Consider the following 26,975-nt stretch of genomic DNA (forward strand, 5'->3'; position numbering starts at 1 on the left):
ATTGCTTTGAAAAGCGTTACTTTCAAAGAAAATTTCCTTTTATGTAAGATAAACTATGTGAGAGGGTGTACGACGAATTTTTTAAATCACAGAGCGTTTGACTCTTGTTTAAAAATCAACTCTTTGGGGACGGCCATATGAAGAGTTTCGAGCCCAGAAGATCAGACATTTACGTCGTTATTAAAAAAATTTACTGGGACATTTATGTAACGTATGACGCACAAAAAAGATCAACAATATATGTGGAAGCTTAGCTTCTCTTGCAGCGTATTAATCTTAGAGACCAATATTATGTGTGATAGCTTTGTTTTTCTTGTAGCAACAATTGTACATTAATTTAAGCGATTAATTTTTCTTAATTGTGTGTTCGCGCTACTTAATAGTGATCTTGCTATTGGCTGACTACATCACGTGTCAAATGCTGTCATCAGCTGGCGAGATCAGGTGACATGAGCTGTGACTGGCTTACAAAAGCGCGTCGCAATCTCTATTTTAATGCTTCGTAACACAGAAATATGCAGTGTATATGTTGCTGCACATCAAAGATCTTTCCAAAACGTGCTTTTTCCCCTGAGTTTCATTTTCTAAAGTGCCGGGAAATTCTATGTCGGTGTATAAAACCATAAACCATAAAAGGATTGATAAGTGCCGAGAAAAAGTATACTGTCACTTAACACGGAAAAAGTGTATTTTCACCCGGGAGAAAGTGTATTTTCAACCAGGAAAAATCCGGGAATTAGTTTTTCCTTGTCCTTGTAGACACCCTGTCATTGTATTTGTTATTCTTGTGGGCTGTTTATGAAAGGAAACATGTTGGAACTGTGCAACACATTAAGAAACAATTTTTTAGTATAGAATCATTCACAAGATTTATGTTGAAGTCCTCACAGACAATTATTGTAGCTTTTTCATTAAACATAATATCCACCAGAGACTCCAGCTTATTAAAGAAGGTGTCTAAGTCCCCACAAGATGTTTTATACAGTGCCATAATTATTAGATTACCCATGTCATCTTGCTATTGAACAGCAGCAGCTTCAAAACTCTTTTCAGTACTCAGTGCTTCATCTCCGTCACACCCTTTTTTTAATTCCACATCAGATTTAAGAAAAGTACAAACTCCTGCACTTTTGACATCATGTCTACAAAACTGACTCTCCAGATTATAATGATTAATATTAACAATACCCAGTTCAAAATCTCTGCACCAGTGAGTGCTCCATATTGTGCATACAGTCAATATTGGCATCATTGACTGCAACTTCAAAGTCTAACAATTTCTTTCTCGGACTCTGGATATTATAGCTTAAAATATGAAAATTTCTAGAATAGAGACTGATAACAGTTGTACTCACACTTTGCTGTGTCATACCTGGTGCTATATTTTTTTTTTTGGGTGGGGGGGGGGGGGGGGGGGGGGGAGGGTACCAAAAATCCTTGAGCACTAAAGGTTGAATGAATGCTTTGTAAGTAGTCTTTATTGTGAGTGAACAGCCTTAGGATAATTCCGGTAAAACTCAGTCTGGAATTAGCTTTCCCCATGGCAGTCAAGAGCAGTTTTATTTTTGTCATTATGAGAAACAAAATTAATAGCTGCACAAATTGAGTTACTGGATACATATACCTTCAAATCTGTTCACAGGTTTCTCAGCAGACTTGAATCATGGAAGCTTACGCAGTCCTGAAGTTTACCTGTGCTATCGTAGAGGAAGAGACAAGCCACCTCTTGTGGATGTCGGGCAAGTTTTTTGATTTGTTATATTTTGTAAACTGTTCTATTTATTGACAGTTAGTTATTATTATTGGCATATGTGTGGGAGAAAATGTTTGAGTTTTAACATGTATGCCAACAGTTCAAAAGATTATTGTTACAAGCAAAATTTATTTTGTAAGTTCATACTTTGTTTGCCAAATGGAGCAGTAGAAGACATACATACTTGTATGTGCATATTAAAACTGGCTTTAAAATGCAGTATTGAAATTATTATAGCATTTGGTAACTGTTCTGTAAATGTGTAACACCTGGACACTGTTGCTTATTATTTTCAGTGCACTTGTTTAACAATAATGGAAATTCTTGTATGGAACAATACATAAAATAAGGGAAAGATAGCTACTCACCTTTAGTGGACTGATATGTGGCACAAGTGTGCTTGCATATGCATCCTCTCTTTTTCTGGAACACACACACACACACACACACACACACACACACACACGCACACACACACGCACACACGGACTAACTCTACCGCATCCTACCCTCAATGTATTTGTGTACTGTGACATTGCTATACATACAGAATTATTGCAATGGTTGCATCTGTCAATACACATTATCATGCTAAGAATCATCTGAATGTCAGATATTCGCTTGCTAATGAGATAGAGCACATTGATGTACTTTGTTTTAAAAGTAAAATCCTGTGACACATCTTGGTAACGCAGAAATATGCTATAGACCATTAACGAAGGTAATCATTAGGATTGTGGAATATACCATCTTACTGACTTTACGGGAAAAAGTTGAAATCTTCAACATCTGTGAGGGAAGAAAATCTTAAGTGTACAAGATATAGCAGTGCATTTTGAAGTGAGTAAAACACAGATCACTGATATTTCAAGGAACGTGAGTGACATCTTTAAATTATGGGTTAGAAATGAAAATCTTTCTGCTAAGCATTCATTTTCCAGTACATGGGGGTCAATAGTGGGTAACGTAGCATTTCAATCTCTAATTTTCATTTACATACCAAGAAAAGACATTGGAATGTATGAAGGTCAAGAGAAATGAAACACATTTCTACATCTACATTCACATCTATGTAGATACTCTTCAAACCGTCATACTGTGCATGGCGGAAGGAACCTTGTACTACTCTCCTGCTGCTGCTGCTGCTGCTGCTACTACTACTACTACTACTACTACTACTACTACATGTCATTTTCTTTCCTGTTCCACTTGCTAACAGAGCAAGGGGAAAATGACTGTGTAAAACCTCCATACGAGTCCCAATTTCTCACATCTTATCTTTGTGGTCCTTACACAAAATGTACATTTGTGGCAGTAGAATCGTTCTGCAGTCGACCTCAATTTCCAGTTGTCTAAATTTCCATAATAATGCCTTGCAAAAAAGAGAATCATCTTTCCTCAAGGAATTCCTATGTGTGTTCACAAAGCATCTCTGTAATACTTGCTAAATGGTCGAACCTGCGTATAACAAATCTAGCAGCATGCTTCTGAATTGCTTCCATGTTTTTTTTTTTTGTTTTTTTTTTAATCTGACATATTTGAACAGCATTCAAGAATGGGTCACATTAGTGTCGTGTACATTGTCCCCTTTATGGATGAGCTGCATTTTCCCAAAATTCTCCCAATAAAGTGAAGTCGAGCATTTGCCTTCCCTACTACCAACCTCATTTGCTCATTCCATGTAATACTACATTGCAGCGCTACACCTAGATATTTAATTGCTGTGACTGTGTCAAGCTGCATCCCACTAATGCTGTATTCAAACATTACAGTATTGTTTTTTGTACTCATCCACATCAACTAGCATTTTCTACATTTAGAGCATGCTGCCGTTCATCACACTGACAGGGTGATGTCACGGGGGAAACATTCATGAAAATTTTACCAATATATAGCACTGTAAGTGTCTTAAAATAAATGGGGTTGGCTTCAGATGACAGATGAATTGCAGTATGATGGCTGTGGTTCGAGTTGCACATTACACCATCTGTACTGTTCAGTGTGTGTGACTGCGCAAGTTCAGCCATCAACAGTTGTGGCACTGTTAGGTAGCAAAGCCCATCCACCATGGAAAGATCTTACCATGCTGCATGGGGAAAGTGGGTTTTTAACCGCCCCGGGACCAAAAACAATATAAAAAGCAAAATGGCATTGATTTCTAATTGTCACAAGACTGACGCGAGACTGTTCAGTATGCTGTCCACCATTCTCTGCAACAAGATGTTCTGAATGTGTTGTGCAATGCATGCCTTCAGTTCAACTTCATTCATAATTGGAGCACTGAACACTACACCTTCCAGATAATCCCAGAACCAGAAGTCACATGGATTAAGATTAGGTGACCTGGACAGCCAAGCTGTAGGGAAATCATGGCTGATAATTGTAGCATATCCAAAATTATTCTACAGTATCTGTCACACTGGCTGTGCAATGTGTGGGGAACATCATCTTGCTTAAAAATGAGCCTACACCCCTGCTATTGAAGGGTTGGAATGAAATTGGTGCTTAAAAGACCCTCATAGTGTTTACTAGTGGTGGTGCAGGTAACGGGACCTGCAGGATTCATCTCCTTGAAAAAATATGGCCCTATGATAAAGGATGCTATCATCCCACACCACACAGTCATCTTTGCAGAATGAAAGAGTATCAGTTGATATGCATACGAATTTTTCATTGCCTATCCTCAGCAATTCTGCATATTGACAAGTCCTTGAAGATGGAAATGAGCTTTGACTGTCCGCAGAGTGTTCCATGGCTGTTCATTTTCCACTTCCTTGCAAGTAAGAAACTCTAGAGTAAACATTTGTCTCAGTAGCAGGTCATCAGGAAGCAATTCCTGAACATGGATAATTGTGTATGGATAACAATACCAGATGTTTTGTAGGATTATGTTTCATAGGATTGAATGCACCATGCTTGCAGGCATGCCCAATGTTCGGGCAGTTTCTCATGCACTGCATGTTTGCACACCACTTCTTGACACCTCCAGTAATGCTGTGGCCACATCTTTGACAGATGTCCGATCCACTGCTTTCCCCCCTTTGCTACATTGCACTTCAAAAGAACCTATCTTTATGAATTTTGTAGTCATTTTCTCCAGATCCTTAGCAGGTACTGGACCAATGCTTTTTTCATACCCTTGAGTCTCTGGAACTTTCGCAGGGCAGCCACGTAGTCATCATTTTTGTAAAAGGGCTATATTAGCAATGTGTGATCCTTCATGGAGACAGTAATGTTGGGCATCTTGGATGCAAACTGAGAACTGCACATCTGTTGGTGTGTGTATTATGACACAGTGCCATCCGTTAGTCGAATTTTTGTTAGGTTTTTTTTTTTTTTATATTTCCCGTGTCAGTAATATGATGTTCAAATTTGACGTCATTCTGGGCAGTGGTTCTCTTTCTGTTTTAATTGTGGGAACCTAGTATTGATGATGTAATTTATATTACAATGTGACAACATGTGACATTATAAACGAAAAACTTTTATGTGATATGATTCGTTCAAAATGGGTTACATCACTGTGTATCTCACTTTCATTTTCAGTGACAAGTTGATAGTTTTATTATCTGACATCAACATTTTTGTGCATACATAATGTGATGCTCTAAATACTTTTAAGCAAATGTGTGACATTTTATAATGTGTGTGTTGTCATTAACGTTTACATCAGTTAACAGATTTTTGGCAGTTTAATCTTGTAATGCTACTTATGTAGTTTTTCAGTTTTGTCCACTAGAACCTGATGATGTCAATCGGCTAGAAATGATTGTTCAAATAAAGAAATTTATCAGAAGCTCAATCAGAACATTTGTCAGAGATAAGCTAGGTCTTTTCTTCAGAGCCATAACCAGTAAGACAATGTTCTTAAAATGTAACAAGTGTGTGGGAGTAAAAATTTCAAAAAGAAGACTTACACTGTGTATCAGCAAGATTGATGAATTTCAGAAACATGTTGCTAGAGGCAAGATTTCTAGACATAAGAGGCTACTGGCATTTTCTGTGACTTGTCAAAAGCCTTTGACTGTGTGAACCACAACATTCTCTTAAGTAAATTAGAATATTATGATGTCACCGGCAGTGCTGCAAAAGGGTTTGAGTCTTATCTATCCAACAGAAAACAAAGGGTGTCATTGTGAAATACCTGTGCAGTAAGCAGTCAGTCTTCATCTGACTGGGAATTAATTACATGTCGTGTTCCTCAAGGTTCCATCTTGGGCCCATTGCTTTTTTTTCTTGTGTACATTAATGACCTACATACATAAAAAAATAGGATCTGCCGCAGCAAAACATAACCAGCTATCAGTACAGCATGATTTACAAATGGTTCTGCAAAACCATGTAATGCAAAATTAATATCTGAATAAAGAAAACCCACTGATGATTGCATGGATGCTCTGAAATATCTTTGAATTGCATGAAAAAAACTGTGTTTTGCATAAGAGGCAGTCTGTGTATTCAATAATTTTAACTGCAAACATGGCAAACGCAAGAGCTGTAAGTCTAAATGATGAATACATTAAGAGTAGAAAAAAATCTGTACCTAACTTTCAGAACTGTTACTTCATTCATCAGGGATGAGTGATGGGTAGGGTTTGGGAGGTTGAAAGAAGGGGTATGTTACTCAAACCTCAGGATGACGACAACTTCCCTGATGATGTAAGGAGGAGAGAAAATATGGATCCTTCATCATGTGGCAGACTATCAGTTGAACTGCACACTAGAGACCAGAAATTAGTAATGCCACTAGTGTTCATGTCTGAGGTGGGAGTCACAATTTACCTCCCCCCCCCCTCCCCCCACACACACACAACGCTTTTTTTTTTCTTTTTTTTTTTTTTTTGCAAATGTTTAGTATTTATTATATGGTACACCAGTGAAAACCATTTTAATTAAGTATAAATACGTATCTGTCTGTATTCTTCATGTGATTATTTATGTTTCTATTTTAACAGTGTAATGTATGAAGGGAAGGAGCGCATTATGGCTGATTCAGAACCAATAGTCACTACTCCTGGAGGAAGAATAGCGAATGTGAACAACTCTGGGGCAAAGACATTTGTCACCTTCAGACGTGCTTCACCCAGCATGCCATGCAATGAGCTTGTTGTGACGGACATATGTGTCATACTCACCAATAAAGGCGAAACAGCACCTCATGCCTTCTGTATGATCAATAGAAACCTTAACAAGGGAATGGTAAGTTCTACCATGAAATAACTATCTTTTCCAGTGTCATTCATTGCCATAAATTATTGTATATTTTTGTTTCCAGGTTGGTTCTGATGTATTTTTATGTTACAAAAAGTCAATGAACAGAGCAACATCAATATCATATAAGCCAGGTATGTTTGTAATTGATTGATCTCTTTTGTATTTGTTTTTCTGATTTCCAGGGCTCTGTAGATCAGTTAGTAGATGATAAGATCTCTGTATTGTTAGTTTTTTACACAAAACTTTTTAAGTACATGCCATAATAATGTTCAGAATGTTTACTGTGTAAACATTCTGTTCACTTTTTTCATTTAGTTACAACTTCCTATTGAGCCTTATTACCTCTTATACCCTGAGGAAATAAAGCATTAACAGACACTAATTTAACATAAAAAATTACACTTCTGATGTTCTGTGTATTTAATCATGAACTGGCTTTCATCTCCTTACACCATTGTCAGCTAACAACAGCCTAAGAAACCACAAGCCAAATAAATAAACAAAATTTGTAGAACATCAGTTTTTCCTTTTGAATGTTATTGTCATGTTCATTCATTCAGTCACTTATGGACTATTGTATAACACCTCTGCAGTATTTGTGGCGTGGCTGATTTTGGAAAGTATTGCATATCATAAGACTGCTACGTTTTTTACTTTTACATAATGTGTGGCAATAGTTATATGACCTCTATTGCTGTGCTTTATGAAAAATTTAGTACCATTTTCAGTGACAAAGAAAGAATCAAAATGATTTTGTGTACTTTACACATGGGATTAGTTATTGAAAGACTCAAAACATGGATAGTAAATGCTGAGTAATATGCATTCTGGGTTTTAGTCTCCAGTCTTCTTTTGTTTGCACAAATCTCATTTTGTTGCATTCTTAGAAGCAGTGAAGAAATTTCCACAGCACAAGTTGGTGCTGTTCACACCTTGTGCCATTCTCATTTGTGAAGATATCTTCATGAGTTTTAGTCTATGAACTGAAATTAAAATGGGTTAGAAATTAATAGACTGCATTAAAAAATGAATGGTATTTTATTTTTATATATTTACAGATAATTTGGTATGTGAAATACTTTAAAACATGATGTTCTGCGGCAATAATATGTACTGTTCAGTAGATTTTCAGTTGTGCAATCACTTTTCCATACATTTTGAATAACTGTCCTTGTTCCGGGTGGGGCACAGCAATTTGCTTATTTAGAAATTCAGTTAAAATATAATCTAGATGTATATTTAATTCTTTGAACAGCATCAAGAACAACATTTAAAGTTTATGTTTACGTAGGTTTAAACATTATATCAAGCAGATGGCATCCATTATTATCAATACGTTGTGTTAATTGAATGAGAAGTTTTGTGCAACTTTTTTTAGCATATCAAGAGATGTGTTGGTGACAGCTTGACAAATGTTGTTCTTCAGATGAGCCAGGGCCCAAAGACGATTGTTGTAAACAAGTGATTTTGAATAGCCCCATAGAAAATAATAACAGGAGGGTAAATCAGGTGACAGTGCTGCCCAGTTCAGATCACCCCTAAAGGAGAAGTCTTGGGAAGTGTTGCTGCAAAACAGTCATTGACACGTGTTGCGTGCACCATGGCACTGCCCTGCTGGAACCATACACTTCCCGCATCTACGTCATAGAGTGTTGGTGGGAAAAACTCCTGAATCATTTGGACATGACAGTCAGAAGTCAACGAAACTACCTGTTTGTTCTCTTCAAACTACTATGGACCAATTATTCCAACTTGAAATAGTGCACGCCAAACAATCAATCGTTTTGAATGTAGGGGATGCTGATGAAGTTATCTGGGGGAGGAGGTGTATCAGGGCTCCAGTAGCGCATGTTCAACTTATTTACAGATCCCAAAAGATGAAACTGAACCTCATCATTGGAGAAAGCAAATGTCTCCTGAGGCATGCCGAGAAGCACCCCCCACGCATATGTTTGAACAACAAAATCACGTGGATTAAGTTTCTACAGCACAGCCTACTTGTAGGGATGAAATTTTAGTTCTTCATGAAGGATTTGCATCATAGATCAAGCAGACAATTCAACAGCAGCTGCATGTTCCCAGGCAGAGGCTTGAGGGAATCGCAAAACAGGAAGCCTTACTTGTCAACCTGCTACACCGTATGTGCCATTTGGCTTCTCCCACCCAACACCAGTCTCTCGGAACTGCGGAGATGGGAACTTGCACTCCAACACATCCTTTCATCCCGCCATCCCCCTGGACTGAACCTACGTTAAACAACCTCACTCCCATTTACTCTTCAGTCCGCTCCTCTTTCCCTTTCCTCTTTAGCCATTCATGCATCTTTTCATCGTACATAGTTGTGTTTATCTTTATACTGTATACCTCTTTACTTCTGTATGCATCCTCTTTGGTTTGAACCTGGCACAGTACTTACAGTAGAATATCTTTGGCTTCCCTCTGACAACCATGCCTCCATCCTTGCTACCCTCCCTGTTTTCATTTGCCTGTTGCTTCATAACCTGGGTTGTGAGTGACTGAATCCACTTTCCCTTCTTCCCTTTCTTTCCCCTCTCTCCTCCCTGTTTGATTTCCATATCCACAGAGTATTGTCAGTAGCAGTTCCTCTTTCTGGCATGCAAACTTTTACATCTCAGATGCTGTGTTTTCAGTTGCACTTTGAGCTCCCCCCCCCCCCCCCCCCCCACCTCCCTCTCACAGTTTCTAAGGGGTAATAGGGTGTATTGTCTGCAGAATGAAGGAACTTCAGCAAAAGACGAAATGATGATATCAACAGTTCTTTGGTATTTCTACTGTATCATTGTAGTAGAATCTTGTGATCCGACATTGAAGCCTCTTGGTGATGTATTGCTCCAAGAACTGGCTACACACACTGATAAATTGTCAACCTGGACTATGTACCACAGTGTGGAGTCATTTCCTGGAAGAAGGCCAGAAAGTTGGGTCAGAAGATTACATTAGAATGATACAGTACAACCAATACTTAAGAACTTTTAGTGTCTTCAACAACAAAAGAATAGTGCATAAAGTGATCCACTCTTAGAAAATTACAGTTATTGTTCTGGCTTGTAAAGAATTTCATGAACCATGAACAAAATTAGTCAAAGCCTTCACTTTATCAATCACTGTATTATGTTGATATGCTAATTGCAAAATAATCTTGCTGCTGATTGGGATGAGATACTGGGTACTGATGCACAAATACTGGGTACTGATGTACGCATACAGGTCATGCCTAGAAAGTAATGTGTTACATTGTTTTGTGATGCGACTATACATCACAGAGTGCTCAGACCAGTTGGGAGGGGACCTTAGCCTTCCAGCGGTAGGCCACTTACAATGGAGAAAACTTTGTAGTAATGCTTTTGAAAATAAAGTTTTATGTGAATCTCAAGAAGACAGTGCTGGAAACTTTTGGAATGCTTAACAGGGTTGCCACAGGTTCTGGAAATCAGAGAAATCATGGAATTTCAAACACATCAGGGAAATACAAGGGAAATTTGGAAAAAAAAAACAATGGAAAAATCTCGTTTTTTGTCTCGGTGGATGAAATGGTTTGTTTACTGAGGTGTCGTGCATCGTCATTGGCTGGGTGCAACTGAGTACATTTGCCACTTCCCTACTCCCTCATTACTACTGCTTTTCCCCTTCCTACCATTCCCCTCAGCTTGCAGTCAGTGCTGTCACCGCTTCTTGCTGCTAGCCTAGCAGCTGCCGATGAGAGGCAGGGAGGCATGAGGAGTGGTTTGTTTGGATCTGATTCTCAGAGACAGTGGATGCAGCAGCCGGAGATGGTGGTCATGTGTGCATGAGTTGTGTCTGAGTGATTGTGTGAATGTGTGTGTGCCTTGGTTTTCTGGCAAAAGCTATGGCTGAAAATTTCGTTGTGAGAGTGTGGTTGTGTTTTCTACATGCCTGTATGTGGCTCTGCAATCATTTTTTTAGTGAGTTGCTACCTATCCTCATTATTATTGATTTCAGAGTATTTGGACAAGTTATCTGTTGCATGGGTTGATCACCATGGTCTCATTTCACAACATACTGTCTGTGGCTCGTGAATAGCTGGCCACACAAGTGGATTTCCGCCACAGGCCAGAACCGCAGGCCGTTTCTGTAGGAATCTGTAATGAATCGGGTCTTTCGATCTGAAGTCATTCATTTCCCACTAATGTGAAGACTGTGCCCATTGGATCTAATCTCACTGATTTGCTCACAGGCTGGGTCAATGTGTGTGGTATAATGCAGCAGATTTTCATGGTTTATCCATAGGGCCCGGACTGTGGTGCTCCTCAGCAAGCCAGAGGCCATGGGCGATGGATTTCAGGAATTAAGACTGTCTCGCTGCAAGTACGTTGTACAGTGTGGTGTTTTATAGAAATTTTATTTGTTCTAGTGCATTTTGGCACTTCAAAAGTGGATTATATGTTAGAAAGTATGAACAATAAGAAGAAGAAAATTGTCAGTCCCTGGCAGCTTGTATGCTATGCATTCATATACTTCTCAAAAGAAAAATCGCACAATACCTATAAAATAATAGATATAACACAGTGGGTAATAACTGATAATAATGAACATACTAGAACCAACATTTTATTTGTTGTGGATTGGCAAGAGAGCCAACCCACTATGAGAGGAAGCCGAAAGGCACGCGTTTTAGCTCACGCAGGCTGGCGTGAGGTCTGGAACAGGTCAAGGAAATGAGACTAGCAAAAAAGGACGTAGCTGAGGAATACTGAACTTTAATCCATAATTGGTGAACATCGCTCTTGACGGTACATGTTTTACAGCATCAATAGTAACTGGTAATGGCGCTTTGCTAGGTTGTAGCAAATGATGTAGCTGAAGGCTATGCTAACTATCGTCTCGGCAAATGAGAGCGTAATTTGTCAGTGAACCATCACTAGCAAAGTCGGCTGTACAACTGGGGCGAGTGCTAGGAAGTCTCTCTAGACCTGCCGTGTGGCGGCGCTCGGTCTACAATTACTGATAGTGGCGACACGCGGGTCCGACGTATACTAACGGACCGCAGCCGATTTAAAGGCTACCACCTAGCAAGTGTGGTGTCTGGCGGTGACACCACATTATTAGCGGTCACCCATAGTGTTGGTTTACACAGTTCTTCTCCCCCACCTCCGCTGCCCCCCTTCTCTACACTTCTTTTAAAAGGCCTACTTTTTCCTGAGGTTATTTCTGAAATCAGTGAAGGTATTTTAAATCTGCCTTTCAACTCCAAGGAGATGCATGTTTTCGTCACCAAATGTGTTTTGTTTTATTGAAATAAAATAATGCCAGTGGTCGTAATTAAACACACATGCCATTTGGCTTGCTTTCTCCATCTAAAGTAGTTCATTGCAAAAGATGTTGATGTTAGCATTTAAGATTTTTGCTAACATAGGAAACGCCATCTGCTTGCAAGTTTTTTTTTAGATATTTCCTCATTTGCGCTATTGTTTCTTGTACCGTAGCTGCAAAGGCAGATTGTCAACTTACATCTTAATTTACCCTTGAGACCTAAAAATTTGCCGGGGAAAAACGCTAAAACCTGTCTGGAAATCAGAGAAATATCAGGGAATTTCACTTGGGGAAACTTGTGGCAACCCTGGCTTAAGGACGCCTTCGGGATGATTGTCTTTCCAGATCGTAGTCAAACAACTGGCACAAGACGTTTAGAGTAGGTCAGTAGGAGCTAGCTGATGAGGTCTGCGCAGGATGCCTGTCAACATCGCAAATGGATGATCATTAGATTTATGTGAACCTGTTGCTGAACTCATACTGTCAAATGAGTGTTCACTTGCTCTCGGAATTATTGTGCATGCTAAAAACTGTTTTTTATTTTTATGAGATTGTATCTGAAGACTTGGCCTTGCAGAAGATTTGCACTTCATGGATACTGCATGACAAAGCAGCAGCTCACACTGCCTATGTTTGCACAGCCTGCCTGATCTGTACTGATTTGTCAATGGTGCTGCAGCCACTTTACAGTCCCAACATGGCTCCAGTGGACTTTTTTTTCTTTTTGTTTCCTTATTTGAAAACTGAAATCAAAGGAAAGTATCTTAAGTTGATGGCCAGTATGCAAGCTACTTTGACGGCTTCTCCGAAGAGCATCCTGATTCATGAGTTACAGAAAGATAATGATGCATGGAAAGAATTTGAAGTTGTTTGAACCTATCTGAGAATTTTTTATATCAGAGAGAGCGAGAGACAGATATTATTTTCTGGACAAACCCTGTAAGTTCGTTTGCTTAGCTATTGTTTTGCTCAAAGATTCAGCAATAAAATACTCATAAGATTCATCCCATAATTTTTTGTTAGTCGCTCATTTGTGCCATTTTTAGCAGTATATAAAAACTGAGAATGATACTAATTACTACACACTGAAATAGGTGCTGATGGTTGTCATAGTGCTCTACTATCAATAGATTGTTCCAAATTCCTGCCCCTTTTACTACCCATACTGCTCGTGTCTTGCCAACTATCACAGCTGCTGTCATTAAAGCTTTTATCTGCAGCTTTTTTAGTAGTAACTGACAAATGACTCCTCTTCATCAATACAAGACATCATTCAGTAGCAAAGGCTACAGCAAACAATTTGACTGCCATTTGCCACTAATTGTCAAAGTTCACTCCTGACAGTACCAACAGAACCAGTCATGTTGACTGACCAGAACTACCAACGTCTAACAGCACAATGTTGTTGTTGTTGTTGTTGTTCTTGTGGCGGTGGCAGTGGCAGTAGCGGTGGCGGTCTTCTTGGTCTTGGTCTTCAGGCTGAAGACTGGTTTGATACAACTCTTCACACTAGTCTCTCCTGTATAAGTTTCGCCACCTCTGAATAGCTACTGCTGACTACATCCATTTGAATCTACATACTGTACTCTTCCCTAGGTCTCCATCTGCAATTTTTACCCATCACACTTCCCTCCATTATTAAATCAACAGTTCTTTTAGTCAAGTTGTGCCAGGATTTTTTGTTCTCCAATTCGATCCAGTAACTTCTTAGTAGTTATTCAGTCTACCCATAGATTCTTCAGGATTCATCTGTAGCCACATTTCAATAGCTTCTAATCTCTTTTTACCTGATGTAAGCTCTCCCTTAATAATTCCAAATAAAAATACCTTGTTCTTTAGCCTCAGGAATGCGGAACTTAAGTTTTGGCTATCAGACTTTGAAAGAAGATGACATACACCATACCACTACAAATAATGGAAAATAAAATGTCTGTGGTGTGTATGTAATTATTTACTGCAAAAATTAATCATAAGTGATGGAAAGGTCTTGTGCAATAAAATATTTTTCTCATTTACTTACCGTATTTACTCGAATCTAAGCCGCACTCGAATCTAAGCCGCACCTGAAAAATGAGACTCGAAATCAAGGAAAACAATTTTTCCCGAATCTAAGTCGCACCTGAAATTTGAGACTCAAAATTCAAGAGGAGAGAAAAGTTTTAGGCCGCACCTCCAAATCGAAACATAGTTGGTCCATTTTAATATGAGACACAATTTAGGTCGAATGAATGATGATACAGCTACAGTAGTTTGGTTCGAGTCGTAAGCTTAGCAGTTAAGCTTTACCAGGTAGCCATTGCTACGCGTCAGGCACTCCGTCCGTATTTACACTGGTACCCTTCCTTGTTCATGTGCTTCGTCTGGTTTGAATTGATTGCTTATGTTTCTTTGATCTCGTAAGTGTCGTTCTCTTTATTACAGGTGTTTACGTCACTCTAAGCTGAAAATGCATTACTGTACTGTGTCATGCATTGTTTGTTGCATTCTGATAATGAGTGTTTATGGCCTGTCGCCGCTCGCTGCATGGCTTGCTTTTGTGCGCGCTATCGCCGCATACAATGAAAACAAGAGAGACAGCGAGAGAGAGAGGGAGGAATTGTCTCATTAGTGAAACAATGGCAAGAGACTGCTATTTGTTGTTACTTACACTGCTGCTTTCTTTGATAATGATCAACAAGAACCAAATAATAGACTGCATATGATAGAAGATGTGCTGAACAATTTATCGAAAATTTTTCTCTGTTTGGAAATCTTTGCAAACGCCTCTTTAGTACATTACATTACATTCTGCACAGAAATTAGAGTCATCTTAGATTTAAAAATCTAGTCAATTGCCATGCTTCATTTCTGACTGTATCACTATTAGGCATAAGAATAATATGAATATAAACATGACATGGTATGTATATTCTTCCATGTTTGCTGTTGTCTCACTCTAGTTTCGTAGTTGATTAGGCAGACAGGATTTAAATGAGATAGCAGCAAACACGAAAGAATACATCGCAAAATGTTTATATTCGTATTATTCTTATGGTGAAGAGAATACTGTTATTAGCAACCATCTCTTCTCACAGGTAGGAAAAAATTCAGAATGTAGAGTTGACCATATTGACAAAAACCCCAAACAGTCTTGCCAGTCGGATTTTCGTAGTACATTGATAAGCTGCTACATTCAATGATGAACAATACGGAATTTGTATTTACTTCGTTGGATAATGTATGAAAATGCAGTGGCTGAAACTCGGGGTGGAGAAGAAACCTCGTCTTCAACCTTTTTTTTTTTTTTTTTATTTTTATGTATTTACTGACACAGAGGTTTTGGCGCCAGTATTTATCTTTGTGCCTGCAAAGCAAGCCTGTGTAGCGCTACATGTATTTGACGGCAGAAGTTAGTTGTGGCTGCACCTACCAACATTTTTCAGAACTTCCGCTTACTTTGCACTCGATCCTAAGCCACAGGCGGTTTTTTGGATTACAAAAACCGGAAAAAAAGTGCGGCTTAGATTCAAGTAAATATGGTAGTTTATTCAACTTCCAAGAATAGAAACCCACCTAACCATATCTCACTCATTCACATTGATGAAAACTGACAAATACAAATCCATTCACTCCAGAAACCACAGGTTGTTCAGTGTTCGTATATCAATTAATTACACCCCTCAGTGCAATTATTAAACATATTCATCTTTAAATTTGCATATTTTTACATCCTGACTCTTGCACCTGATGCCACTCCACTGACTCCATCCCACAACTCACTTCACGCATTTGCTAGAGATCAGAATTGTTGACATAACCTGACCATCAGAAAATATGTGAAATGAGGAAAGTTTTACAAGCCAAGGCTCGTCAACTGGTGCATGCTGTTAGATTAGATTAGATTGATTATTCATTCCATAGACCCATAAAAGAGGGAATGCTCCTGGGTGTGGAACATGTCAGATAAACACATTACAAAAATGTAATTAGAAAAACTTGAGTTTCATTCATTTTAATGATCCTCAGTCAATAAACAGTAAAATTATGTACATGAATTAAATTTAAACTTCTAATATTTACAGGTTTAATACTTACATCTGCTTTCATTAAATCCATCATTCAGGCATTTGCTAGTTTCTTGGCTATTACAACCAAGTGTTGTCAAAAATTAAATTATTCATTTCAGGGGTCCTCAGTTAAGAACAGCCTGATTATGTACAAGATTTAAAATTACACTTCCTCTATTTACAGTCTTAAGACTTACATCTGCTTTCCATACATCCATCATTCACACAGTAGGTAGTTACTTGGCTGTTACAACCAAGTATTGCCAAAAATTAAAGTATAATAAATTTTCATTAAAATGGTCTACTGCACTTGTTGAGAAACTAATGGATGGAATAGAAGGAGTTGGCCACCAAAAATTCTTTTAAATTATGTTTAAATTGTGCCTTGTCTGAAACTAAACTCTTAATGGTTGCTGGTAACTTATTGAAAATATGCGTTGCTGAATACTGGACTCCTTTCTGGGCAAGAGTAAGTGATTTTAAATCTTTATGTATATTGTTCTTATTCCTAGTATTGATACTGTGTGCTAAGCAGTTAGTTGGGATAAGAGATGTATTATTTACAACAAACTTCATTAAGGAATAATACTGTGAAGCTGTGGTTAACATGTCCAATTTTTTGAATAGGTTTCTACATGATGTTCTTGGATTTACACTACTCATTACTCTGATTATATGCTTCTGTAAAATGTTTTCTCTGTTTGTGGAGTTACCCCAAAATATGATACCATATGACATAATGGAGTGAAAATAAGCAAAATATGCCAGTTTTTTTTATATTTATATCTCCTATGTCTGACATCATTCCCATTGCAAATACAGACTTGTTTAGGTGCTATAGCAGTTCGTTAGTATGTTGCTCCCAACTGAATTTATTATCAAGTTGTAATCCCAAGAATTTTACACTCTCGACTTCTCCTATTTCCATGTCATCATATTTTATACACACACCAGAAGAAAATCTATTGGAAGTTCTGAACTGCATATAGTGGGTCTTTTCAAAGTTTAATGACAGTGAATTGGCTATGAACCACTTATTAATGTCAGTAAAAATTTGATTAGCTGCCCTTTCTAAATTTATATTTGATTTACTATTTATTGCATTGTTTGTATCATCTGGAAATAAGACAAACTTGGCATCTGGTAATGTAACAGATGACAGGTCATTAATATACACAAGGAACAGTAGTGGACCTAGTATGGATCCTTGGGGAACACCACATGTAATTTCCTCCCCAGTCAGATGATGTCTGATTGCCTGCTGCTGAAGTGTTACGTAATGACGCCCTTTGTTATCTATTAGTAAGATATGACTGAAACCACTTTGCAGCAGTACGAGTGACACCATAATATTTTAATTTACTTAAAAGAATGCTGTGATTCACTCAGTCAAACACCTTTGACAGTTCACAGAATATGCCAGTTGCCTCTAATTTGTTGTCCAATGAATTAAGGACATTTTTGCTGTAAGTGTAAATAGCTTTCTCAATATCACAACCCTTAAGAAACACAAACTGTGACTTTGACAGTATATTATTTTCACTAAGGTGCTTACATAGACGCTTGAACATAACCTTTTCAAAGATTTTTGAAAAAGCTGGCAAAAGTGAGATCGGTCGGTAATTTGACAGCCTTTCTTTGTCCTCGTTCTTGTGGAGAGGTATAACTTCAGCGTATTTAAGCCAGTCCGGGAATCTTCCTGTGACAAGTGATTGATTACACAAATTTCTTAAGATACGACTAAGCTCACATGAACACTCTTTTATTAACTTTGTTGATATGTTAAGACACTATCCATTCCTTTCAGCTGCTCCTCCAAATCCTTTGCTGTCTCTGAAAGAATTACACTGTCATCAACAAATTTTGGAGTTTTTATTTTTTCTTCCTGAACTTAAATTACAAATGTCTCCTTGGGTTCCTTTACTATTTGCTCAGTGTACAGGTTGAATAACATTGAGGAGAGGCTGCAAATCTGTCTCACTCCCTTCTTAACTCCTACTTGCCTTTCAGACCCTTTGATTCTGGTTTCTGTACAAGTTATAAATAACTTATTGTAGCCAGTATTGTATCCTTACTTCCTTCAAAATTTCAAATAGTCCAGCCAGGAGAGTCAAAATCTTTCTATAAATCTACAAATGTTATAAGCGTAGGTTTGCCTTTCTTCAACCTACCTTCTAAGACAAGTCACAGAGTCAGTATTGCCTCTCATTTTTCTATATTTCTCCCCAAACTGATCTTACACTGTGGTTGCTTCCACCAGTTTTTCCATTGTTCTGTAAATAATTCGTGTCAGTGTTTTGCAACCATGACATATTAAGCTGATGATCTGGCAGTGTTCACACCTGTCAGCATCTTCCTTCTGTGAAACTGGAGTTATTACATTCTTTTTTAACTCTGAGGGTACTTTGCGTGTCTCATTTATCTTGCATATCAGATGGAATAATTTTGTCATGGCTTTCTCTCTTAGTAATACTGAGGAAATGTCATCTACTCCAGGGGGTCTTGTTTACATTTAGGTCTGTCAGTGCCCTGTGAAATTAGTATTGATATAAGCCATTATTCTCTTTAGCTGCAAACCCCAGAAGGCAGTGGTCAGACACGTATTGAACACAGTGTAAACAGACAGACATTTATGTTTCAGTTGTACCCACCTACAGTGTTAAATGCTTTGCCCAACAGGTAATAACATACTTACACTTTTCTGTTTCTGGTATGCTGCCATCAATCTCTGTAGAGTTAACTCGAACTCCACCAAGAAAAATTTGAGCCTGTTGAGGGATATTTTTTGAGCCTTTTGTTATAAGGGAACTGTGGTTCCTGGTAGCCAATATGTACTTTGCGTATGGGTTCACTGAATCCAATGGAAGAGATGATGGTATGCTGTGCTGTGCCTTCAGCAAAGGCAAACACATCATTGTAGTTTTGCATCTATATGTTGAAGCCTATGAGAAACCAGATCCTACCATGTTACTTGCTGATTGCACATTACAGATTTTTCAGTGTTGTGAAGGTATTTTCTCAGAAACAAATCTAATTAAGGCCATGGACTATATAAATGATAATTATATTATTGTAGGTAATGAGCTGCTTGACTTCTTTTCTTTTAAGGGTTCCCTGCATTGCAATGTGTGAGTAGTACCAGGGGCTCTAAAATGCATACCTTAAGTGCTATGAGGCCTTCTTTAGTTTCGGTGCTGGGAAGTAAATTTCTTCTACTGCATGCTCTTTGCTTTCCATATTTTGAGAGGTGATGGGGTAGACCAAAAGAAGGAAAAAAGTCCAGTAAACATGGGCTTTAAAGTGCATACCTCAAGAGCTGTGAGCACTTGTTCATCTACATATACATCAATACTCTGCAAGCCACCCGACAGTGTATGGCGGAGGGTATTTCTGGTACCATTGACTGCCATCCTTTTTTCCTGTTCTCTTTGTGAATGGCCCATGGGAAGAATTATTGTCAGTAAACTTTTATATTTGCTGTAATTTCTCAAATATTTTCATTGTGGTTATTTCATTAGATGTATGTGGCAGGAAGTGATATACTGTCTGCCTCTTCCCAGAAGGTAGTCTCTCAAAACTTCAGTATTAAACTGCTTCATTGTGCGCAAAACCTCTCTTGTAGTGTCTGCCACAAGAGATTGTTGAGCCCTTCATGGGATCTTGTCTCTCTCTCTCTCTCTCTCTCTCTCTCTCTCTCTCTCTCTCTTGCCCCCCCCCCCCCTCCTCCTCATCGATCCTACCTGGTAATGATCCCAGATTTTTGAACGGTACTCACAAAGGAAACTCCCCATCACAGCCCCGTCAGATTTAGTGGTAAATTGGCCTAGTGGACAGCTGGTCTGGAACTGAACACAGATCAAGTATGAAAACAGAAAGAAGAGTGTGGAAAAAAAAGGCAAAATAGAACGATGAATGCTTCAAGAAGAGGAAGCACAATATAGAACAGGGAAATAATGAAATGGTGTCATGGTTAAGTGGTTACGGTGATGGACTGCTATTCGGGTGAGCTATGTTCATTCCTCCCTCCTGGCATTTTTTATTTTTATTTATTTATTTTCTGTTCACTTTATTGAAATTTGTGTCTGTGTCGTGGTGTTGTAATGTCTGTTTACAACAGCGAGATGTAAGTTATGGACCTGGAATGGCAGTTGATTATGCACAACTACCCTATTAGCAGCTGAAAGGAAGTGGCTTTTGAATGGGAACCACAAATGTTTGACGACAAGGTGACAAGGCAACCGAATCCTCCACCAGAAAATTCATTTGGTGTGTCGTACATGGCCTTACTGATAGTATGTGTATCATTTGATAGGAATTTCTTATCGACACACCTATTTGGTACAACTGGTAAGTGTCTGAGATATACCTCCTTGCCCGATTTAGATGTTTGTATGAATGTGAATGTGATCACTCCCAAGGAAACGATGAGAACGTAATAGTTTGTCATATAAACTGCAAGAAATGAATGCAACAGTTTCACAATTACACAGTTTCTCTGTGCTCCGTCAAAACAGGTTTTTAACCAGAATGAGACTTTCACTCTGCAGCGGAGTGTGCGCTGATATGAAACTTCGTGGCAGATTAAAACTGTGTGCCCGACCGAGACTCGAACTCGGGACCTTTGCCTTTCGCGGGCAAGTGCTGTACCATCTGAGCTACCGAAGCACGACTCACGCCCGGTACTCATAGCTTTACTTCTGCCAGTATCTCGTCTCCTACCTTACAAACTTTACAGAAGCTCTCCTGCGAACCTTGCAGAACTAGCACTCCTGAAAGAAAGGATATTGCGGAGACATGGCTTAGTCACAGCCTGGGGGATGTTTCCAGAATGAGACTTTCACTCTGCAGCGGAGTGTGCGCTGATATGAAACTTCCTGGCAGATTAAAACTGTGTGCCGGACCGAGACTCGAACTCGGGACCTTTGCCTTTTGCGGGCAAGTTCTCTACCAGGAGAGCTTCTGTAAAGTTTGAAAGGTAGGAGACGAGATACTGGCAGAAGTATTATTATTCCTGGACCATTCACTGTTGCTTCTATTTTATTTGTTTATTTATTTTTCCCACAGTTCAGTACACACACTTCCTGATTTCATGCTAGATCTTCTGTGTTCAGTTTTTGATGAGCTGTCCACTGATGCCTCTTACCGTTAAATCTGAGTGTATGTGATGGGGAGTTTTCCTTGTCAGAATCTGCCGAACAAGCACCTCGTAAGCCATTTCGTCCATGGATGATTTGCATTTCCTTAAGCTCTTTCGTATGAATCTGTCTGGCGTCTGCTTTTTCTATGTTATTTTCTGTGCTAATGCACAGGTTGCTCTGGATAGTTACTCCTAGATATTTTACGGTAGATAGTGTTTCCAGCAATTTGTCATCAGTTGTATAGTTGTACAGCAGTGGATTTCGTTTCCTACTCGTAATGTTTTCTGGACGACCGGAGACTGTGTGGTACTGGGATGCAAGACTCACACGTCTCTCGTGGGTGATTTAATTATTGTGTGCAGCCGATCTTCTTCTCAGGACAGACGGCTGCATCGATCTTCACAATGCTTCTTCTCCGAAGATTTCATGCTGGTTAGGGAAATGATACTGAACTACTTCTCTACTTTTGAAATGATTTCTTACTCTCAGAATATTTTCATATCAACGTCACTATATTTTCTTCTTCACAATAAAACAACTACATAAGTTTCACGTCTGCTTTCTAGTCTCGCAAATCAACCCTGTCTGGAAAACATTAGTACTTAACATATACCATTACAGACTCTTTTGGTTTCAATAACCCTTGTCAAAACAGTTCTTGCTCCTATCAAGTCAAATGACAGAGTATATGAGTCTCTAGATAAAACGTATTTCATTTGTTCCCAACAGTCACTACTATTTCACTGCCAAAGAATAGCCCTTGATTACTCCTTGTACTGGACGTACAGCTTCCAAGGCGTGCGCGGTCACCACTTGTCAGCGCCGATAGACCGCCACAACTTTAGTCATCTCGTAACATGTGCCCGTCCTGCACACACATAAACCTTTAAAATATCATGTGTTCGAGATGGTGAAATACGAGTGTGTCTAGAATTTACCCTGAAATTCTCGAGGCACTAAATTATGTATGCACAATATGTTAACACGTTCAGGGTCAACTGGCAGAAACTGGATCATTCATCAGTCTTTTGCAGGTGCTTTTTCAAATCAATATGGTCTTGTGGCATTGTTACTTTTTTGATAGACAACTGCATCAACTGCAAACAGTCTGAAAGAGCTTCTGACACTTTCTGCTAAATCATTCATATACTGTGTAACACATCTCTTCCACTGAACAAGTGCTCATAGCTCCTATGGTATGCATTTTAGACCCCATGTTTGTCAGACTTTCTCTCCATACTGTCTGCTTCTAAAATATGGATTCCTGCCATATCCCTGAATATTCCTGTCATATCCCTGAATACAGACCCAGTAGAGAAGTAATCACCATAACTGTTACATTTATCCCACTTTGAGACAAGAGAGTCAATGCCAAAATTATTTGTGGTTGCCATGGAACAATGATTGTACACAAGTGTGCACCTCTTCGTTCTAAGCAACTTTACACCTACAAATGCTTTTCTTCAGGGCTCCAAAAATATCGAAATCAAAGGAGGGGGAATTAGGACTGTATGGAGTGGAGAATATGTGTAAGGGCTTCCCAGTGAAACTCCTGCTCCTTAGTTGAAACAAAAGGCACACTAGCTTCGGGAAAGTCATAATGACCTTTTTCTTTGATTGCAAGAACACTCTGTTCATTAACTTTCTGGAACACAGCTCTACAATTAATACATGGTGATATTTGGGCACTTTTGCATAAGTGGAAGCACTGCATCAAATCCAAACACCTGGTACTGTTGACAGAAAGCATCATTCTGTTGCAGAATCATGCCCACCCACATGTTGCCAAATTATTGAGACTACACTGAAGAAGTTTCACAGGGAAGCCCTTACACATCATCCATACAGTCCTGATCTTCCCCATGCAAATACTGTTTTCAAGAACAACATTCAGGGCAGTTAATTTGCTTTGGATGAAGAGTTGCATGCCTGGGTGCAATCCTGGTTCTATATGTAACTGCTAACTTTTTTCCCATGAAGGCTTTTTTCACAGTGGGATAAATGTATTGACAGTTATGGCAATTACTTCTGAAATAATAAACAATTTACTTACTTTTTTCCAACTGCCTCGTTTTCATTTCATGGCCCCAGATATATATTTGTTGTTCTTGAGAGTTGTACTGACATGGAATAGACTGTAAAGTGGAGTGAAACTGGTGTTCTTTTTCAGGTATTTTGTCTCGATATCCATATGCAGATCGTCGAGATTTTCCATTCCCTCCATCTGTGCCAATGTTCTGCTTACCTATGGGCTCTACAATAGAATGTTGGCCAGTTTCAGCAACTCAACCACGGCCTGTTTTCTCTACATTTGTGCTTACAGTTTCAGATGCAGCTGAAAAGGTTAGTCTGAATTTCTGAGGTTTTCTAGTTAAAATATATTTAAATGGAGTGTGTTAGAATATCTTGTAGCATCATGCAAGAGTTGAAAAGGGTTGATGTAGCAGTGAGAAAGAACAAACATTTCACAATTATAACACTTTTTCTTCAATGAAGAGTCCTCTAACATCAGAGGTTTGCAAATATGAGTACATAGACATTTCTTGTGTTTCAGGTGTATGGATCAGCAGTAACTTTCTATGAAAGAATTCCTAAGGATGCACTTTCTTCAAAACAACAGGAAGAGCTGGAGTTGAATGATGGTGATCAGAAAACTGTGAATATCAATAAATGTATCTGTCTTCTATCACATTGGCCATTCTTCGATACATTTGAAAAATTTCTTGGGTACCTTTACAACATGTCATGTGAAGGTTCTCACAATGTACCCATTGAGAGGTAAGTTCTGGCTAGACATTGACTTCAAATTACATTAAATACACTATAAAGAAAAAATACATTTGAATGTTCTTTTTTTGTTTGAAAATTATACCTGATAACAGATGACAAAAAAATTACCAGTCTAAAACAGAAAATGTTCAGTCTGAAGTATATGTTAAGTTTCAAAAGTGCTGTTTCACATTACTAGTCACTAATGGCATACACTCTGTACAGTACTGCATCAAACACTTGGTAACATATTTGTATACCATTGTCCAGTAATGGAATGGACCAAAGTGATAAGCAGAGTAACTCATTTGCAAAAATCCTGTGTTTTTCCCTTGACAGTTATTATTATGTGCCATACTAAAATTCTTTACATGCCATGTTTAGGGTGTACATGCCCCCCCAGACAACTGAGAACTTTGGGAAAAACCTGGAAATTTTTCACCTGGGAGAAAACTGGAAAAACCCAGAAATTTTTTAGAATTTCAGGAATTTTACATTGCTTAAGTTTTCAGTTAAATTTTTGTAATTTTGACTGGTTAGAACAGACATTCCAACAAAGAATTTTACTTTAACCTGCTACTGCAGAATAATACTTAGCAATGAAACATAAACAAGAGAACAACACAAAAATAAAATTTACATGGCAAAAAAAAAAATTGCGTCATTTACACTAACGAAGCATAATGCATGCAAAATGTCTGCCAGTAGCAATAAAGACTATGCAATGCTTTGTAATAACAAACTGCTTTTGATGAGTGTGATGTCACAACTGTTTAAATTAGGTTCATTTGAGCAGTTGCCAGTGGGCTCATGCCTATGCACAGAGCTGCAGTCACTTATGAACAGCACCTTCTCCCACTTTTGGCTACTGGAAATGTCACTATCAGCTGTAAAAGCAGTATCAGCAAGCAAGCAGATGTTAGCTAGAAAAATTTTCCTGGTGTGCTCAAGCTGCCAGGTTTGCATGTGCACAGAATATTCTGGGTTGTTGTGGGGGTGGGCGGGGTGTGTTTATGTTTTGTGATTTTTGCTATTTTCTTTCCATTTACAGCTCTTGCTTCAAATGAAAACAAAATTGTGTTCTGTGACTGGGAGCTATCTAGTGATTTAAAATACGTTCACATAATTACAGAAGACCAAAATATGTTATTAGTTTCAGTTTTCTGAATTTATTTTATTTCCGCATTCTTGGCAATCAAGCATTAATACTCTTGCAGAACAATGAAGTTTTTTTGTCATTTTGCTAAAGAAATTTGGCTTTCAGTAATCTTTTCCTCAGAGCTAGTCAGTTTATTTTAAACAAAGTGTTTCATTCCACACTATTGGCTAGTTTCAACTGTTCACTCAATTGGTAGTGCAGGTTTTCATTTCTGCCACATATGACATTATGCCATAATAAAGAACCAAACATGAAATAATACAGTACTGACACTTCAAGGAAATTGGGAATGCGAAGACCATACTGAAAAGGTTAAGGCCGGGTAGGGACCTACTTCATTGTGAATCGGACATATGAATGTGCGCTTTAAGCTGAATTATTCATTTTAGTATGGTTTATGAAATTTTGATGCTCTTGGAGTATTCTGTGATATCTTGTTTCTTGTATGACATAATGTAATATGACATAATGTAGAGTCTAGTTTCGAAATGAGTATGTGCCAAGGACTGCTGTCTTATTTTGCATTCGTAATCTAGATAGGATATGATAAAACAGTTGCCCTAAAGACAATAACTCTGTATGTACCCTACAAAAAACATGCCACAGTGCTGAACGGTGTCACATGATGCTCCAGTACACAGAAAAAATGCAACAAAAGGCATATGAGCAGAGCAAACATCAAGCACTGGCTACCTACATCATTGTAGCTGCACATATGCAGTAGCGCCTGTTTTGTGGCACTCATTGGCAGATGCAAATAGTGGTTTGAGAAGTTTTATTTTCAAAGTAAATTTCCTTTTATGTGAGATTAATTATGTTACATTTAAGGACCAGCCACTTAGAAAAATTTCAGGCCCAGAAGGGTCACTATTTAAAATTATACTGGCTCTTTTGCATTTTATACATCTTAAAGGGTAACACACCCAAAAAAGACCAGTATTATATGTGGAAGCTTAACTTTTCTTGTAGCTGTACTGTATGTATATTAATTTCAACCATTAACTTTTCCTATTTGTGTGTTTGTGCTACTAAACAGTGATGTTGCTATTGGTGGCTGAATACATCATTTATCTGTGTTATGAAAAGGAAAGTTGCTACTCAGCATATAGCAGAGATGCTGAATCACAGATAGCCACAACAAAAAGACTGTCACAAATAAAGCGTTCAGCAGTAAGGCCTTCATCAAAAATAGGCGACACACGCGCAAATGCAAACACAACTCTCTCACATGACTGCAGTCTTGGACAATTGAAACCACACTGTGAGCAGCAGCATTGGAGGCTAGCTTGCTGTGTTTTGTGGGATTCGTATTTATACTTTCACAATATGAAAATATGCAGCGTACATGTTGTTGCGCATAAAAGTTCTTTCCAATATGCATTGTTTCTTTGCTGGGTTTTGGTTACTAAATGACCCCCTTGGGGGTCCGGGGGTTAGAATAGGCCTGAGGTATCCATGCCTTTCATAAGAGGTGACTAAAAGGACTCTTGCACTTTTTGACCCTGTAAGTTCAGGTCCCATTTTATGGTTTGACCTGCCACTTTCCAAATTCTGCAGAAGTGCGGGCCATTTGGGGAAGGACGCCTTACATGGTGCATGAGTTA

At 38.5% G+C, this 26,975-nt stretch overlaps 1 protein-coding gene across 3 annotated transcripts in view; it reads left to right on the plus strand.

The window, feature by feature from the left end:
* Positions 1 to 26,975, plus strand: part of LOC124621758 (DENN domain-containing protein Crag) — a 315,880-nt gene that overhangs the window by 15,825 nt on the left and 273,080 nt on the right. For all 3 annotated transcript variants that reach the window (XM_047147171.1, XM_047147172.1, XM_047147173.1), the window contains exons 2-6: positions 1,643 to 1,739; positions 6,709 to 6,952; positions 7,029 to 7,098; positions 23,614 to 23,786; positions 23,998 to 24,221. In XM_047147171.1, coding sequence (XP_047003127.1) covers positions 1,643 to 1,739; positions 6,709 to 6,952; positions 7,029 to 7,098; positions 23,614 to 23,786; positions 23,998 to 24,221 — 808 coding nt within the window. The remainder of the gene's footprint in view (positions 1 to 1,642; positions 1,740 to 6,708; positions 6,953 to 7,028; positions 7,099 to 23,613; positions 23,787 to 23,997; positions 24,222 to 26,975) is intronic.

This window comes from Schistocerca americana, chromosome 7, assembly GCF_021461395.2.
Source record: "Schistocerca americana isolate TAMUIC-IGC-003095 chromosome 7, iqSchAmer2.1, whole genome shotgun sequence".
NCBI lineage: Eukaryota > Metazoa > Arthropoda > Insecta > Orthoptera > Acrididae > Schistocerca > Schistocerca americana.